Here is a 16,133-nt window from a genome sequence, read left to right on the forward strand (position 1 = left end):
AAAAAACTTTATTTCTACATATTCCCATAGACAAAATTCCACACGTCGATTTATTTGGCTATCATGAATAAAAGAAAGCCTTAATGCGTCCCGGTGTACCGTTATATCACAATCTCGTCCGTAAACGCAAATACCCATCCTTATAGTGGTGGCTTGCTTGCGCCCTAGGGCCTACCGTTACAACTGCCTCCCCCCTATTATAGGGCTTGTCCCGAGCCCGAGCGTATAGGCTCCAGGGCACACAGCCCCGTATTTCATATCCCTAATTGACAAGTTCCAAAATTCAATATCCAGTCTTTAAATTCCATGAAGCATGCATGGGGGGTGGATTGGTCCCAATAATGAGTAAAGGAATATGAAACAGAAAGAAAGAAAAAAGACACAAGAAAAGTAAGGTAAACGTGTGAAGTGAAGCTTGAGAAGTAAAACATAAGAATAGATGCAAGAAGAAATATAATGGTATCATTAGTATGTACGTAGTTCTGATAGGGCGTTTTTAAAAACAAAAAATAATAAAAAATAAAAAAATAAAAGGCGAAGAATAGAGAAAATAGGGAGAAGAAGGGGGAATAAAAATCAAGAAAGAAAAAAGATATCTAGAAGCTTGAAGTACAAACTTCATTGCCCGAATGGCTTCGTAGAAACAAAAATAGCTTCAAGGAACACCGACCATGCTCGATAGGACGGAAGATAGCTGGCTAGCTGCTTCATGCATGTTTTACATGACGACACAGTCGCCTTGGTTCTGATTGTTGACGGCGGACCGCGAAACTCGCGTTTTCTGCATTTTGGCGCCACCACGCTTCAGATCCTCTAGACGCTCGCGGGCTTTCATATGGTTTTGTGCTAGCAAGAAAAGAAAGGAAGTTGTCAGAATATGAGGCCTGGATGAGTAGATAGGAATTGCCAAACCACGAAAGACGAAAAGGAATCCATTGCAAGAGGGAGAAACCAAAACTCACCAGACGCTTTCCAGTACCACCTCTTGGCATCTTCCAAATTGGCTGGAACTCCAATCCCAACTTCGGTATAATAACCCATCGCATACTCGGCCTTCGCCAACCCCGCCATGGCTGCCTTACGTGCCCATAAATATGCCTCCGTGTCGCTCTGTTGCAAAATTCCCTCTGCCCCAGTAAGATACCAGCCAGAGAGTGACAGCTCAGCCTGGTGCTCGCCTTGCGCAGCTGCTTGCGAGTACCACATGATACTCACGCGGGGATCGACGGGACATCCCAGCAGGCCATGCTCATAGGCAATACCGAGACGGTATTGTGAAAACTTATACCCAAGCTCCGCGGCTTGTTCCAAGAGTTCTCGGGAATACGCTTCATCCTGGATGACAGCGTCGATTCCATTGGGGTTCTCATATAGCAATGCTAGCTCGTGGAGCGCATGGGGATTACTCTCGTCCGCGCGTTCACTGGCTCGTTTCAGCCAGGATACCCCCTCTCGAGGGTTTCTTTGTTGTCCTAACAGACCCTTCAAGAGGATCATACCCATCTTATACATTGCAGGGGTATCCCCCAGTGCGGCAGCGCGCCTATACCATTGCACAGCCTTCATTGGATCCCGCTTGGTGCCTCCACCACCTTCATAGCCCATCTCACAACAGACGGCCAGTCTGTAAGCGGATTCTGAATGTCCGGCCTTCGCACCAGATTGGTACAAGGAGAACGCTTCTTTTGGATCAACCTCCAGACCGAGTTGGCCTTCGCCGTAACAATCTGCCAGATAAAACATCGCAGGCGGGTACCCTGCGCTCACTAGTTTCTTGACTATTTTGTGGGCGTCAAAAATATACCTTTCGCGGTTCTTGTTTCTAGTTTTTAAATCAGCCCTTCCGTTGTCATCTATCAGGACCATAGAAGCTTCAACCAGCTTTTTAGCAAGGAAAAGTTGAGCTTTGTGATCTGATGGATTACTCTTGGCAGCGTGTTGAATACGATTGAGTTCCTCGTGGGTTAGGGTTGCCGAGGCCGGTCTGTCATGCGCCGCCGGGGGTGGGGGCGGGTGTCCGTGGCCCGGTTGGCCTTGTGGTGGCATGGGGGGAGGGTTATCGTACTGCCTGATTGGGGGTGGTTTCCCCCCCTTATCTAGACCGGGGCGGAACGGAACCGGGTGACGAGGAAGCGCATCCAGATTTTGAGACGGGTTATCTATAGGTGAAAAACCACCGGACTGATTGTGGTACCCGCCTTGGTCTTCATGATAGTGCATAGGCGCGCCTTGGCCTGGAGGGCTGTATTGCTTGGGTGGTGGTCTGGCGCCATATCCACCCATCCCACCTCCGGGATCTCCATGATATGCAGGTCCAGCTGGCATACCTCCAGTTGGTTGGCGTTGGGGACAAGCACTAGTCGAGGGTGGGCCATAGTCATCTACTCCCTGACGGTGGTCGTATGCTGCACCGGGAGAGGGAGGAAGGTCAAACTGGAACCCCGCATTCTCAAATTGATTTGCTGGCGAATGTGCGTTGTTGCTTGAAGCGGGTGCTCCAGGGCGATAAGCAGTGTAACCATTTCCAGTATTAGGAGTCGACAACCCATTACCCCGTGGTGTATCAACAGGCACAATATTGTCATCAGCAACATCCGCCATTGCGCTGAAATTCGGCATATCCGACTCTCCTGTATCATGGGGTCCTAGGTAGGCATCGAGGAAGTCATCTGGCAGGTCTCTTCCATTGTCCGTTACGTCGCCCTCCGAATAAGACACGATGTTGGGGTTCGAACCGCCAGCCGTGCCTAGAGGTGGCATAGGTGGTTCCTGCCATGTCTGCTGCCCTGGATACTGCGGGCCAGTCGAACCTTGGCTAAGCGGCATCGTCGCACTCCTCTTTGGTCCCATCGGAGGTTCAACGCCCGATGGGTGTGCCATGTTTCTGCCGCCAGGTGCCCCACCCCATGGTGGCAGTTCCTGCTGTCTTTGTCGAGGAGGGCGGCTAGAGTTTGAGGTATGCGGTCTTGGTTCAGGGGGTCCCATAGACGGGTCATTTATGTCCAAGTTAGCCATTCGCCTGTCGAATTCGTTTGAATTCCCCCGCCTCCTTGCTGGGAAAGTAGGAAACGGATTATCAGACGAGGATTCTCCCTGATGTGTAGGCGACAACGGTGGCGCATCGTTAGCTGCGCAAATCTGTCAGTACTGGAGGAGGCCACGAGCAGGCATCATTGCGTTTCAACTTACGATGTCTTGGCCTCTGCTGGAGCGGTGGAGGTCGAGGGAATGATTTATCAAAATTAGGTGGAAGTGGTCCAGGTGATGGTCCAGGCGGTGGTCCTGGTGGTGGTGGCCCGTTCATAGGGCGACGCTCGCCATATCCATACCGGTCTGGTGGTGGACCTCCGCGCCCTCGGTTCGGAGGACCATACTGGCCATAATTTCCACGACCCCGTTGTCCACCACCACTACCACCACCTCCTCCACCTCCACCACCACCTCCTCCTCCATATCCCCGGCGATCATCGTAGTATTGTCCACGGTCATCGTAGTTCGGATTTCGAGGCCCAGGCCCAGGCCCAGGCCCATAGCCACCCCGTCCCCGCCCTTGATAGCCATAATTCTGGGGTGGGGGGTGTGGTCTGTCGTTGTACTGTCGTGGAGGAGGGCCTCCCCTCTGCGGGTATGCCATGATAGGTTATACGAAAGGAAGGTGCACTATCCAAACAAGGCCTTCGCGCTCTGGTTTCGTAGATGTCGAAAGCTTAGGAGAAATAAAAGGCTGCGACAAATATATAACCTAGCAAACTAAAATTAGCAATGAAGCATTTACTTTTTCTTAATATAAAATATATATACTAACAAGGGGAGCTCTGGTTCAAATCGGTACCGCAAAAGGAATGTAGTAACAGCAGGGCAAACCCTTGAAGCGTGAAGTACGTTCACCAGTTCGAAGTATAAGGGTGTATCCAAGTGTAGAGGAAACTATCGACAAGTGTCCCTTGAATCGTAAATGACTCAGATCTATTCCAGAATTTACAGACTGGGTGTATTCAGGTAGAGATAGATGGCTGCGCGCCGGAGGACGTCGAAATGCGACCACGAAAAGAGTGTTCCCACCAGCAAAATCAACGTTGATGATACTGATACAAAAGCAGTGGCCAGCAGATAGCCCGCTTTATCTAGTATCAGGAGAGAGAAACGAATGACAAGTTGTTGAGCTGGTGTTGCGACGTCTCACATGCCCCTATGCTCCCGGTAGCACGAGAGGGGAGGGGGAGGGACTGGCCGTAACGCAGCCAAAGGGGCAGCCAATCACAATTGACAAACGTTTGCTCTGCTCTGGTGCAACCATGCCAGCGCCTGACGAGTAAATAAAAGCGCGCAAGAGAGTGCCTATCCTATGGAGGCGACAGAGCAGCAGAAGAAACATCGCAGACGAGAGCGGAGAAAAACAAGATGAGGCTCGATGCCCCTGCAGAAAACGTGACCGCGGTATTAACTTACCCATTACCCACTGTGACACGCTGGAGACGGAGCCAAAAAAACAGTCGGCGCCCGTTATTAGGGCGGGCAAGGGCGGATTGGCCGCGATCTGTGGGTAGGGAGTGCCTAGGTCGTTATCCACGGTATCCGTATTACGCAATACTCAATTATACTCGTCTCATCTTTCAAATAGCTATTCCGTTGTAATTATATAACGACATGAGTTCTGCTCACTGTTCAGCAAGTAGGGGAAGAAAGAAAGTCCTCCAGAATGTAGTTGGTTGGGAAATAGACTTTTGTTCCTGTTCCCGACTCTCGAGCTTGCCGCAAGTGCTGATGTGGGATGCTGGGGTGGGATATTATTATTATTATTACTCGGTAACGTAATCAACCACCCAACGCCCGCCCAATCTTCATTTTTTCATCCATCTTCAAACACCCACAACATGCACCACGAAGCAGTTAACTACTCTGGAATCAGCCACATATAACTCATAGAAACACGAAAAAAGAAACCTAAAATAAAAAAATAAAAAATTGGAAAATGAGCCGAAGTATATCAACTTTGTGGAGCGGGACGTGGCCCTGCCTCGTCGTCGGGATGACCAGAGGGGTTTGTCCGCACCAGGCGGCGATCTCGATGACAAGGCACATTTCTCTTCTGTCCTTAGCGTATGGAGGTTTTATCTAGAGTACCCGCTCGGGGGCTAATAAGTATCTAAGTATGTCGAACGACATGGATATTGAAATAGTGATAAGACAGAATTCTGCTTCAGTCTCTTCTTCGAATCCCTTTCCCGCATTTCACCCAACGCCATCGCCCTGATATGTTTACTCCGTATAGATCGCTGTCAATTCAAAACAGTATCACCACACAGAGCTATAATAGCTGTTAATAAGGGCATAGAGAAAAGAGCTCTCCCAGAATTTCTAAATCTCCCTGGAAGGAAATATTCTCCGCCCATCCCGCAGTGCAGTGGATGATCTTCAATAGAAGAATGTATCGGGCGCCAATGCGTGTTCAGGAATGATCCAAACTGCGGGCGTAAAAGAAGAAGTAAGAAGTTCGATATCGGAAAGGGGATAACTATCCGATTTCTTGTTTGGCTATTATCCCAGGTCGTTTCACCGTTGTGTCAGGCAGGCTGAAGATTTTCGCACCCAATTCAGGATTGTGAAACACCATGTCCCGACGAATGGCATGGATGGAAGCTCCATGATTAAGGATCGGCGTCAAATTCCAACACAGCTTGGCTAGTCCATGACGTCGCGATTTCGGTTTGCAGGAAACCTCATGATCCTACCTGTGTAAGGTTCGTCTCCGTTGTTATTTATCATTTGAGATTTTAGCGCCTGTTCCTTGCTGTTTCGTTCACCGCACAACCTGTCCAGATTAAGGGAGCGGATGAATGAATGGCTGCTGGTTGACGCAGGAGCAGTTTCTGCTGTTGCCTCCATCACAGCTTTTGCGTTTGAACCAGAGAACAAGGGCGAATGAGGAGATACATCACCGCCCCTTCGTGCTTGGTTCGCTGGTCTGATGTGTGATTTCGCAGCCAACCAGCGCGAAATATCCGCAGACTCGACGGTATCCATGTTGACTTCAATTCCAAACAACCCAGAGGGTACAAAAAGCTAACACCTCCGCCTCTTCCGCGCAACGACCTTCTGTCCTGCGCAGCTGATATCTCTGTTTTTGGACGGCTTCTGCGCAAGCATTGCAGGATCCTGTCCCCTCTTCCCCTTAATCACTGCCAATCTGTCATGAAGTTTTGGCAAAACTGGTCGCAAACCAACACTGTACCCCCGCAGAAGCTCCATCTCTCGTTGGCCCTGGGATTTCATCAACAGGACATGTTTGATCGGCAGTATTTGCCAACGGATTTGGCTGTTTTCTCTGGCTCCACAGAGTCCGTAATTGATAGGCCGTGTCGGGATCAGGAAGCCCTTCATAATTGTAGAAGATACAGACAATGACAAGCGCAATACGAACTAGCCGTATCCTAGATTCCCATCCTATGTAAAATAATATGAGTAAGCTATCAAAACAAGCCGCTGATGTCCGCCGCTCCCTTTTGACTAAGGGAGCATGCACCGCCACATACCCGCCCAAGTGGCTGATGGATGGCTAGTGACTCAGCCACACCCCTCTCAACTCCGCAAAACAAGCTCCGAATTCGAGAAAGGATCCAATATCTGATCACAAACAGGCTATCATCGCTCGCTGCGCACCAACCAGCACACAAGTCGCATTACCATTCACTCTCCAAGAGCACAGTTCCCGCAATCCGGAATAACTGGAGCCACCCCCCTTCCCCATTCCCCCTTCGCCTGGCCATCCCGCATATCCTTCCCTCTCGATCGCTCTTCCGTCCCCGAATCCCGCTTCAGTCGCAAATAGGAAACAGACGGGCGGGGAAAATATGCCTCGACTGGTTACTACGGTGAAAATGGTGGGCGCGTAAGTCTTCGCTCCCTTACACAACATATCGTTAGTTTCCCCCACGTATCTGGATTGAGATTGACAAATATCTATTACAATAACAGAGGAGCGCTGCTCTGCATTGGCGGGCCTCTCCTCGTCGAGTACGTGCGGCCAACAGAGGAGGAGCTGTTCCAGGTACGCCAATATATCCACTATCCACACCCTATCACGTCCGCATCTGAAGAACAAGGAACAAGTCGCATACGCTCCGCGCATGTCTATGACGGAGGAGAGTAGGAGTTTTTGTTTTTTTCCATGCGCGCAAATTCGAGCTGGAATGAATGAATGAATGAATGAATGCAAAAAGCTGACAGGAAACCCGCCCGATAAATACAGAAATTCAGCCCGGAACTCCAAAAACGGAACCTTGAAACGCGTGAGCAGAGACAGAAGGACTTCGACACCTTTGTGACGCAGTTAAAGACGCATGCGAAGTCTCATAAATCCAGTACGTGGGGGGGTGCCCTCGGGTGCTTCGCTTCTTGTTTTCTTTACTCATTTGTATTTTCTAACACCAATAAACCACAACCTTCCCCCTTCCCTTCCTTTCACTGCGTTTCAATCTTGCTTCCAAATCAAACCTCCTCCCTCCCCCCAATTAATACAACTTTCAAAAAAAAAAAAAAAAAAAAAAAAAAAATTAACCTCCCATCTTTACGATACGCATAGTCTGGCACGCCATGAAGGAAAACGAAGCCACGAGCCGGAGACAACTGGACATGCGACGAAAGGAGGAACAGGAAGAAGCGGAAAGGCAAAAGGCCCAGATCAGAAAGGAACTTGCCGAAGGATCGTAGCTGGGCTCGTTTTATTATTTACTCCGCCTCCCTTCTTCCCCCGGACGCCTCAAAAACGATTTACGTCCGCTTTTTTTTTGAGTTTTGTGGACTGTTGACGTTGTCCATCGTGTATCATATCACCACCTCACACCACCTAATTATTGGCACAACAATTGAGCCTGGTTCACCAGGCAAGAAAGGGACTCCTTTCTTCATCATCACCAGACCCCGTTCTTGATGAGATGGGAGAGTTTTGCATCGCGTGGGAAAAACTACTTAAAGGAGTTATGGAGTTTTTTTTTTTTTTTTTTTTTTTCCTTTTTGTCCCAATTGGAAATGAAAGAACGGCAATTTTATCATGTAAATATATATGTATACAAAATTTCCATCGAATTTATACAACTACAACAGATTCTTTGATATGTACTCCTTCATAGACCAGCACCAAAGCCCATATTACATCAATCCAAGGAAGATTTTCATTATCTTATCATCTCTCTCGATCTCCATCCCCAGCCCATTAGACTTCCCTAGGCGTATTTCCTGTATGTGAACGTTTAGTTAACCATGTACGTAAATGTACTTAAGCGAGCAGAAAATATTACACATACGAACTCAAATGGAACGCGAGAGGAAGGAGTAGCTAACCAAGGACAACAAAAAAAGAAACAATTAAACAATTAAACATCATCTCCCCGTTTTCTCAGCTATGCAAACTGCACATACGTGATATTCAATGTGGTCACAGTAAACCTATACAACATGCTAGATTAGATAGCACTAGCACTTGATACATAAGCTCGCCGGGTGAGTGCTTGGTTTTAAACTTGGCAGTTGGCCAAGACACTGAAGAGAAAGAAAGAAAGGGCTTCATGAAATAATAGTAAGGAGGAGTTTTGTTAAAAGGGGAATTTTGGATTTAAAAAAAAAAAAAAAAAAAAAAAAGAAGATAGAAAATCTTGTATGAAAATGCGACGGGTAGCGTTACAAAATAACCCATGTGGGCCCAAACCAGGATAAGTTACAGAGAAAGGAGAAAAGGAAGAGGGGGTGAGGGTAGAGAAAAAAAAAGAAAAGGAATGCAAGGACAAGAAGGGAATCAAGTGACGAGGACATTTGCGAGGAATGGGAAGTGGGATTAGATGGTGAAAAACGACATATGACGCAGGGATATAAAAATAAATATAGAATAATAGATAAATAAATGAATAGAGGTTGTGTGTGAAGTTAAGCAATTGGAAAAAAGAGAAATCGATAAGAAAAATACCCTGATATGACGCCCAGTTCCCACTCGATTCGCAAGAGAGTAAAAAATAAAATATATAAAAAACGAAAAAAAAAAGAAAAGGGAGGGGGGGGGGGAGAAAACGCAACGTTGAAAGGTCAATTCCAACATGACAACAATAGAGGAAGATGGAGAAAAAGTGACTGCTTCATTGGGGTAACTCGTCTTCGTCCACCTTCTCACCCGGAAAGGAAGAGATGTCGCTATCAGAAATAGGAATGGCGTTGCGGTGGCAAGAAGCGACAGAAAATACTAAGGAGTCTTGAGCGAAGCTTCTGGATTTCTCTCTCTACCTTTGCTTGATCCTTCAATATTCAATTAACACGCCGCTGATTCCGCCATACGCCCAACTATTTCCGTCCTGGTTTAGGCAATCAACCACCACGCACCGCCAAGAATGCCCAACAAGATTATCGACGTCACAAAGCCAGCACCAACTTTATCGCCAGTTGTAATTTCAGAGAATTCAATGGGTACATCATGATCACGTCTTCCCGCATTGGGGTCACCCTTGCTGATACCGGTGTTCTCGTCCGCGGGGCCGGAAACAAGATCATACAAGTTATTTTGGATAACCTCCAGCGCTGACATTTGTTCGCCCACGCCGTTTAAACCATCCCACTCGGCGAGCCGCGACCAGCGCAAGCCACACATATGGTCAGGCCCGCTGCACTGCTTCGCGGCAGCTTCAGCGGACCGCTCCAGCATTGGCGCGATCAGGGGTTTTGAGAATGGGGCAAGCTTGATGGTCTGACCCATCCAGCGGGAAAGGTAAGCTCTGAACGACCGCTGGTCGGTATCACACAACTTATCTTCCCGAGCGTCCTCGCAGACGACTTCAGTCATGATTCGACCCTTGCGTTCCGGGAAGAAAGTAGTTTCTGTTTGCTTGATAGTTCCTTCAAGGCGCTCTTTCCAGGCCGTCTGTTCCTCGCCGGTTGTCTATGTCGAGCGAGCAAAAAATTAATATTTATGCTGGGAGCGCGGTGACTACAGAATAGAACAGAGGGAATGGCTACTCACCATGTTGTACATAGCGGCAATTCCGGACATGTAGACACCGGCGTTGTAAGTCCAAGGGATGGGATTGCGTTTGGTGCAGTTTACATTGTTATCATCGTCTACGCCATCGAAGTATTCGTACTTTGGGCTAATGAGTCCAACGCCACTCACCCAATTCCAGGATGATTCTGCCCACCTGAAGTACGTCTCATTCCCTGTGTACCGCGCAAGTCGAGCAGCAAGATTGAAGAAGCATCCATTTGAAATGGTATTTTTGTAATGCCAGCCAGTTCCCCAGGTGTTAATGGACCACTTCAGGCCGCCATTACAGGTCTCATTGTGCCACCGCTCTGCTTGTGTATGGAAAACTGCTTGAGCCAAAGCAAGCCATTGCGGTTGGTCGGGGGGGGGATTCGGAAATTTCGCCTCCGCGGCACCCATAGCAGTTATGCCCCAAAACCCCTGATCGTCGTTTCCCGAGGTCTGGGACTGGTTAGCAGGCTGGAAGTCTTTATTTCTCCCAACTTGATGAAGTATTGCCTGCATTGTAATATCGTTGAACTGGTCGTCGTCGGTATAGTACCAGTAATCAACCAAGCCGCCGAACATGGCGCCGGCCTGCCACCAGTAGTATGGGTCGGGCAAATTACCAGGCACGTCTCCTGGTCTCCAACCAGTGTAATAGGAAACCATTTTCTCTGCAACCGTTTTCGCCGCATTCTTGATCGAAGCTGAGAGCAGAAAGAAGTATTAGGTCCATGAAACCGATATACAACAGAAGAACAAAAAAGACGGAAAATAAGAAATTTATATCATACCTGGGTCTTTAATGTCCAAAGGAATTGGTGTCTGAGCCTGAGCCACCTGGGCCCCTAGCAATGTAAATAATAGGAAGGTCGTGCATGATTGACTTGCCAAAGCCGACGACACGGACGGAAAAAGTTTCATCGTTAAAACGACGAAGAATTTAACGCGGAACGAAGGTCTGAGATGATATCAGAGGTGCCGGTCGTCCAGGGAGCAGACGAGGGCGGGTGTAGCGCTTGAAAGTGATGTTCAGGTGGACATCTGCGAAAGGGTTATTGAGGTTCTAAGAGTAGATGGAGTTTTCAGCCGTGTTCCGCTGTTGGACTCGAGTTCAGTGTGCCAAACACGAAGATGCAAAGGTCGGTAACAGGAGGCGCAAAAGAGGCTTCTAGATCCGTTGTTGAACAATTCTGCGGGCTCAAGGACAGGAGAGGCGAGGAAAAGGAGGGGAGGGGAGTCTGATGGAGGAGTTTCTGAGTGACGATGATAGGACAAAACCATGTGTTACCAACCAGCAATATAGTTATCCAGGCAGCAAGGGAACATGAATGAAACGAGTGAAGCTGATAGATGAGAAACGGACGGGAGACGGGGGTGTGCTGGTAGGGTAGGGAAGCTGGCGGACAGATGGTGGTCGGTCGAGAGACAGAGGAGATATGTAATGCCGGAGATGGAGATAGAAAGTTAGGCGGCGTCAGTTGTTGTGGTCAGAAGCTGGGCTGAGACACTTTCTTGGTATTTGGCGGGCGGTTACGTCGATGTTGCCCCTGGCTGGCCGCGTGTCGAGCCTATTTCCCGTAAGTTACCGGACAGGTAATACCTGTGGGTCCGATTAGGTTTAGAATTATAATCAACTTTAAATGTTAATATCTCAATAAATATTCATTATGTTAATTTTTTAATTTGTAATCTATAAATATCAAGACTTATAGTATAATATAATTCAAAATTATTACAATATAATTAAAATTGATCAAAATATAAATTTAATTATAAAATAAAATACAGGAAAATAATATATATATATGATATATTATTAAAAATAATAATTCTTATATAAATATATTATAATTTAATAAATATTAAATTATTTTATATAAGAATTTTATATTTTAATTTTTAAGAATTTTATATTTTTTTATTATAATTATTTTTATAAATTACAAATAAAGTATTGAAAATTCTTGAAATTTTAAATTTTAAAAAACAATTTATTAAATATAAATATATTTAAATAATTTAATATAATAATTTATTTAAATTATAATTTTAAAGTATAAATAATATATAGTTATTACAAAAATAGTATTTTAAAATATTAAATTTTATATAAAATTTAATAAAGATAATATTATAGAGTAGTTAATTATATTATTAAAATTTAACTATTATAGTCTTTTATATTTAATAAGTATTTACTGAGTAATCAGTGAATACTTTATTTATATAAAAGTAATCAGTTTATAAAGAGAGAATCTGATATCTTTCTTAATTATTACTTTACTAAGTAAATATTTACAACTCAGTAGAGCAGTTCTATAACTAGAGAAGAAATATTACATATAAAATAGTAGTATCTTCTATTTAAGATTTCACAGAAGATAAATAAGAATTAAAAAATTAAAGAAAATTAGTATAGAGATATTAGTCTGATTAAATCTTATATATATTAAAATACTTACAGAGCTTTACAGACTGTAAGTACTTGAATTCTTATATTAATCAGAGTGTTTTTATAAACCTTGAAAGTTAATATCTTTATAAGAGTATTTATAGTTATATTAGTATAGCAGACTATGTCTGATTAATAGATTATTTTATTACACTTTATAGATTTCTACTGAAAGCTCTGATTCTCAGTTATAAATTCTCAGCTAAGAAACTTATAGAGTTTCTATTCTTTTACTCTGAAGCTCTATCTTGTATATATATAAATATCTACTTTAATTACTAATTCTTATAGTTTCTCTTTTATTTTTCTTCTCTAATGTTTTTCACTTTTATTATATAAGATCTATATCTTAATACTGATCTATTTAGTATAGACTTCTTATACTTGAAAAATATTTATTATCTTCTTATTAAAAATAATTATTCATTAAAAAGATATCTGAATATATAATAATATATAATAATAATAAAGAAATGAATAATTAGTTAAGTGAATACTAAGTTTTTAAATAGAAGCTTACTTATCAGCTGCTCTGACTCTGTAATAAGATTTTATAAAAAGAATATCAGTAAAAGATCTGAGAGTTCTAACATCTTAAATGTATAAAATATTTATATAAATACACTTCTTCTGATTCTGAAGAACTTTTAAATATAGATACTATATATCTGATAAATAATATAGCTATATCTACTAATAATATAAGAGAACTTTTAGATATAAGTATAGACATAGTACTGCAGTAACTTTAAGTAATATTGAAATTATAATAATAGTAGATAGCTAATATATATATAACTTAATAATATTAATATAAAGAAATTTAATAATTAACTTAATAAGAAACTGTAAGAAATCCCGCTTCTCATGAATTCTTTATCTTTATTTCTATCTCTTGTGTAACTAATAGAGTTAGCAGCTCTTGACTATACATAACTATATAGACTGAAGTTCACAACTACTATTCATAACTCAGCTTAAATACTATTATATATTTAATCTCTATATTTTATCTTTCTACTGTGAATACTTCTAGTAGTTAATAGTATATATTATATCAAGCTACAAACATCTGAATAATTATCTGTGAGTACTTATTCTTACATTTTAAGCTCTGTCAGTTAGTAACTGTCTATTATAACTGAAAGAACTAGAAACTTATATACTTTAATCTCTGTAAACTCTACTATAGACACTCAGAAGTAATTATCTGAATTATAAATAATTTTTATAAAAGAAGTCTTAGAGAACTTATTAATTACTTATAAAATATTATTCTCTATATCTGTGACAGAGAAATTCTCTGAATTTATAAATAAATTAATCTTAGTAAAGAACATTCTTGAGTAGACTGACCGTGTGACCGTGTCTGAGATCAGAATCAAACTTTACAGTTATCATATTATCTAAAAGCATTACTTCTGATCATGATTTGTGTTCATCACATTGATTTCAAATCACATTATTTCAAATATTAAAGATTTCAGATTCACTTTTCAAATAAAAATCTAGTCTTAAATAAAGAATATATTTGAATTCTTAGTTACATTTTCATTCTGATCTCATTATTAAGAATAACATTAAATGAGACTATGAAATTACTTCTCACTTACATAATATCATAACATAGTACTCATTTGTTGAAAATTCAATAGAAAGTGTTATTAAATATTGTTACTTTTCTAAACACAGATTATAATTCATATAATTTTAATTATAAAAAAAATATAAAATACAAAAAAAAAACAAAAAACAAAAAATAAAACAAAAACAAGAAAAAATCAGAATGAACAAAAAAAAAAAAAAAAAAAAAAAAGAGAAAGAAAAAAAAAAGAAAAGAAAAAGAAAAAAATAAAAAATAAAAATAAAAAAAATCAAGATTACAGAACTGCAGTATTTTTAAAATACTTACTTCTCAGAGTCTTTATAATATTTATTATCAACTGTATATCTCTCATAGTGAGAGTAATATGACTGTGATAAGTTATTATCTTAATATTATTTAATAAATAATCAGTATATATCTGTATAAATGTGAATATTTAGAAAATATACACTTAAAAAGTATGACCAGGGTGAACTCTGCTGTTACTTAAATAATATTAAGAATAGAATGCTGAAATTGATGATTCTTCTCATTGATTTCACAGACAAGGCAGGTGAAGATGATCTTAAGAAATATAAGATTTTCTAACTTTTAATAAAAACAGATCTCATGAAGAGACTCTATTTTCATAATATCAGAGACTGAGTGTTATCAAAAAGTGTAACTTTCATACAATGCATATATACTTACTGTGATGATTCACTCTCTATGCATGTGATTAAGAGTTGTGGCTTTTTCACACTGCATGACTCTCTCTGAAATGCTGGCACTAGTTTACAACTCACATAGTCTCTCAGTTCAGCATGCACTGTATATATACAGTCTGCATGCTGAGACTGTGTTGATCATTATAATCTGGCATAATACTCACTTTTCACAGGCTATGTTTCATTTGAGAGGGAAGAGGAAGATGTGACTGTGATTTTATTAAGAGAGAATGAATAATTAGTAATATTAAATATAATTTGATTCTTCTGTATTTAAAATTTGATTAGTCTATACTCTTCAATTTGAGAATTTCTAAGAGTGTTTTAATAGTTTTCATACTGGCTTGAACTTAGTAGTGAATTGAAGAAGAAGAGAAAAGAGAGAAGAAAGAAATGAGAATAACTTATCTTTATAATATAAAAACAGAGAATTGCTGCAATTATTCTTTCTAGTAATAAAGATCTGTTTTCTCTGAGACTGTGTTGATTATTATGACCTGGCATAATACTCACTTTTCGCGGGCCATGTTTCATTTGAGAGGGAAGGGGAAGATGTGACTGTGATTTTATTAAGAGAGAGTGAATAATTAGTAATATTGAATATAATTTGATTCTTCTGTATTTAAAATTTGATTAGTCTATACTCTTCAATTTGAGGATTTCTAAGAGTGTTTTAATAGTTTTCATACTGGCTTGAACTTAGTGATGAATTGAAGAAGAAGAGAAAAGAGAGAAGAAAGAAATGAGAATAACTTATCTTTATAATATAAAAACAGAGAATTGCTGTAATTATTCTTTCTAGTAATAAAGATCTGTTTTCTACATGTATCTCTGATATAGATTATATAATAACTGCATATAAAGAATATTAACACTGTATGTATTGAATGAAGATGATATTACTATGTAACACTGTAACTGTTTCTGTATATCTCTGAAAGCTGTTAATATTTTCTTTATCTCTTTATATTTGATAAGTCAGTAATATATTTCAATGCACTTCTTCTTTCATTATTATTATCATCATCATTATCATCATCATCATCACTATCATCATTATTAACATTATCACTATCATTATCATTATTATCATTATTATCATTATTATCATCATTATTATTATTATATTATTTCTGGTCATCTCTTCTGTCTTCATCTCTCTTCAATACTCACTGAAATTAATTATGTTATCTCTCTTCAAATATTCTGCGGTTCTGCAGATCATCAAGGCGCGTGAGCACTATTACAGATTGAAGAAAGAGAAGAAGAAGGCATTTAAGTGAGAGAAGACAGATTGTAAGACATATTATAATGTCTTGAAAAGACTCTGTAAGAGAGTAGAATGATAATAATTTTAAGTAA

General features: G+C 41.1%; 5 protein-coding genes across 6 annotated transcripts; 1 reads left to right on the top strand and 4 right to left on the bottom strand.

Annotated features, from left to right (window-relative positions):
- Positions 1-6: 6 nt before the first annotated feature.
- Positions 7-4,783, bottom strand: BDBG_05344 (chitin synthase activator). The gene is made up of 4 exons (XM_002624529.2): positions 3,806-4,783; positions 3,190-3,742; positions 963-3,128; positions 7-846 (listed from the first exon to the last, which is right to left on the bottom strand). The coding sequence occupies exons 2-4, from the start codon at positions 3,632-3,634 to the stop codon at positions 719-721; spliced, it is 2,739 nt and encodes a 912-aa protein (XP_002624575.1). The 5' UTR covers positions 3,635-3,742; positions 3,806-4,783; the 3' UTR covers positions 7-718.
- Positions 4,784-5,682: 899 nt separating this feature from the next.
- BDBG_05345 (uncharacterized protein) lies at positions 5,683-6,024 on the bottom strand (the record flags this gene model as incomplete). The annotated part of the gene is made up of 1 exon (XM_002624530.1): positions 5,683-6,024. The coding sequence occupies one exon, from the start codon at positions 6,022-6,024 to the stop codon at positions 5,683-5,685; it is 342 nt and encodes a 113-aa protein (XP_002624576.1).
- BDBG_05347 (assembly factor CBP4) lies at positions 5,761-7,989 on the top strand. Its single transcript, XM_002624532.2, has 4 exons — positions 5,761-6,889; positions 6,976-7,048; positions 7,250-7,361; positions 7,583-7,989. Exons 1-4 carry the CDS (start codon positions 6,852-6,854, stop codon positions 7,708-7,710), a joined length of 351 nt encoding a protein of 116 aa, XP_002624578.1. The 5' UTR covers positions 5,761-6,851; the 3' UTR covers positions 7,711-7,989.
- Positions 6,064-6,381, bottom strand: BDBG_05346 (uncharacterized protein; the record flags this gene model as incomplete). The annotated part of the gene is made up of 1 exon (XM_002624531.1): positions 6,064-6,381. One exon carries the CDS (start codon positions 6,379-6,381, stop codon positions 6,064-6,066), a length of 318 nt encoding a protein of 105 aa, XP_002624577.1.
- On the bottom strand, positions 7,986-11,528 carry BDBG_05348. Of its 2 annotated transcripts, XM_031722104.1 has the most exons (4): positions 10,798-11,490; positions 10,001-10,710; positions 8,341-9,919; positions 7,986-8,235 (listed from the first exon to the last, which is right to left on the bottom strand). In XM_031722104.1, exons 1-3 carry the CDS (start codon positions 10,925-10,927, stop codon positions 9,344-9,346), a joined length of 1,416 nt encoding a protein of 471 aa, XP_031578910.1. In that variant the 5' UTR covers positions 10,928-11,490; the 3' UTR covers positions 7,986-8,235; positions 8,341-9,343. The 2 variants fall into 2 exon arrangements, with proteins under 2 accessions (XP_031578910.1, XP_031578909.1); XM_031722103.1 differs by having other exon boundaries at positions 7,986-9,919; positions 10,798-11,528.
- Positions 11,529-16,133: the final 4,605 nt, after the last annotated feature.

Source organism: Blastomyces gilchristii (assembly GCF_000003855.2).
Source record: "Blastomyces gilchristii SLH14081 genomic scaffold supercont1.10, whole genome shotgun sequence".
NCBI classification, from domain to species: Eukaryota; Fungi; Ascomycota; class Eurotiomycetes; order Onygenales; family Ajellomycetaceae; genus Blastomyces; species Blastomyces gilchristii.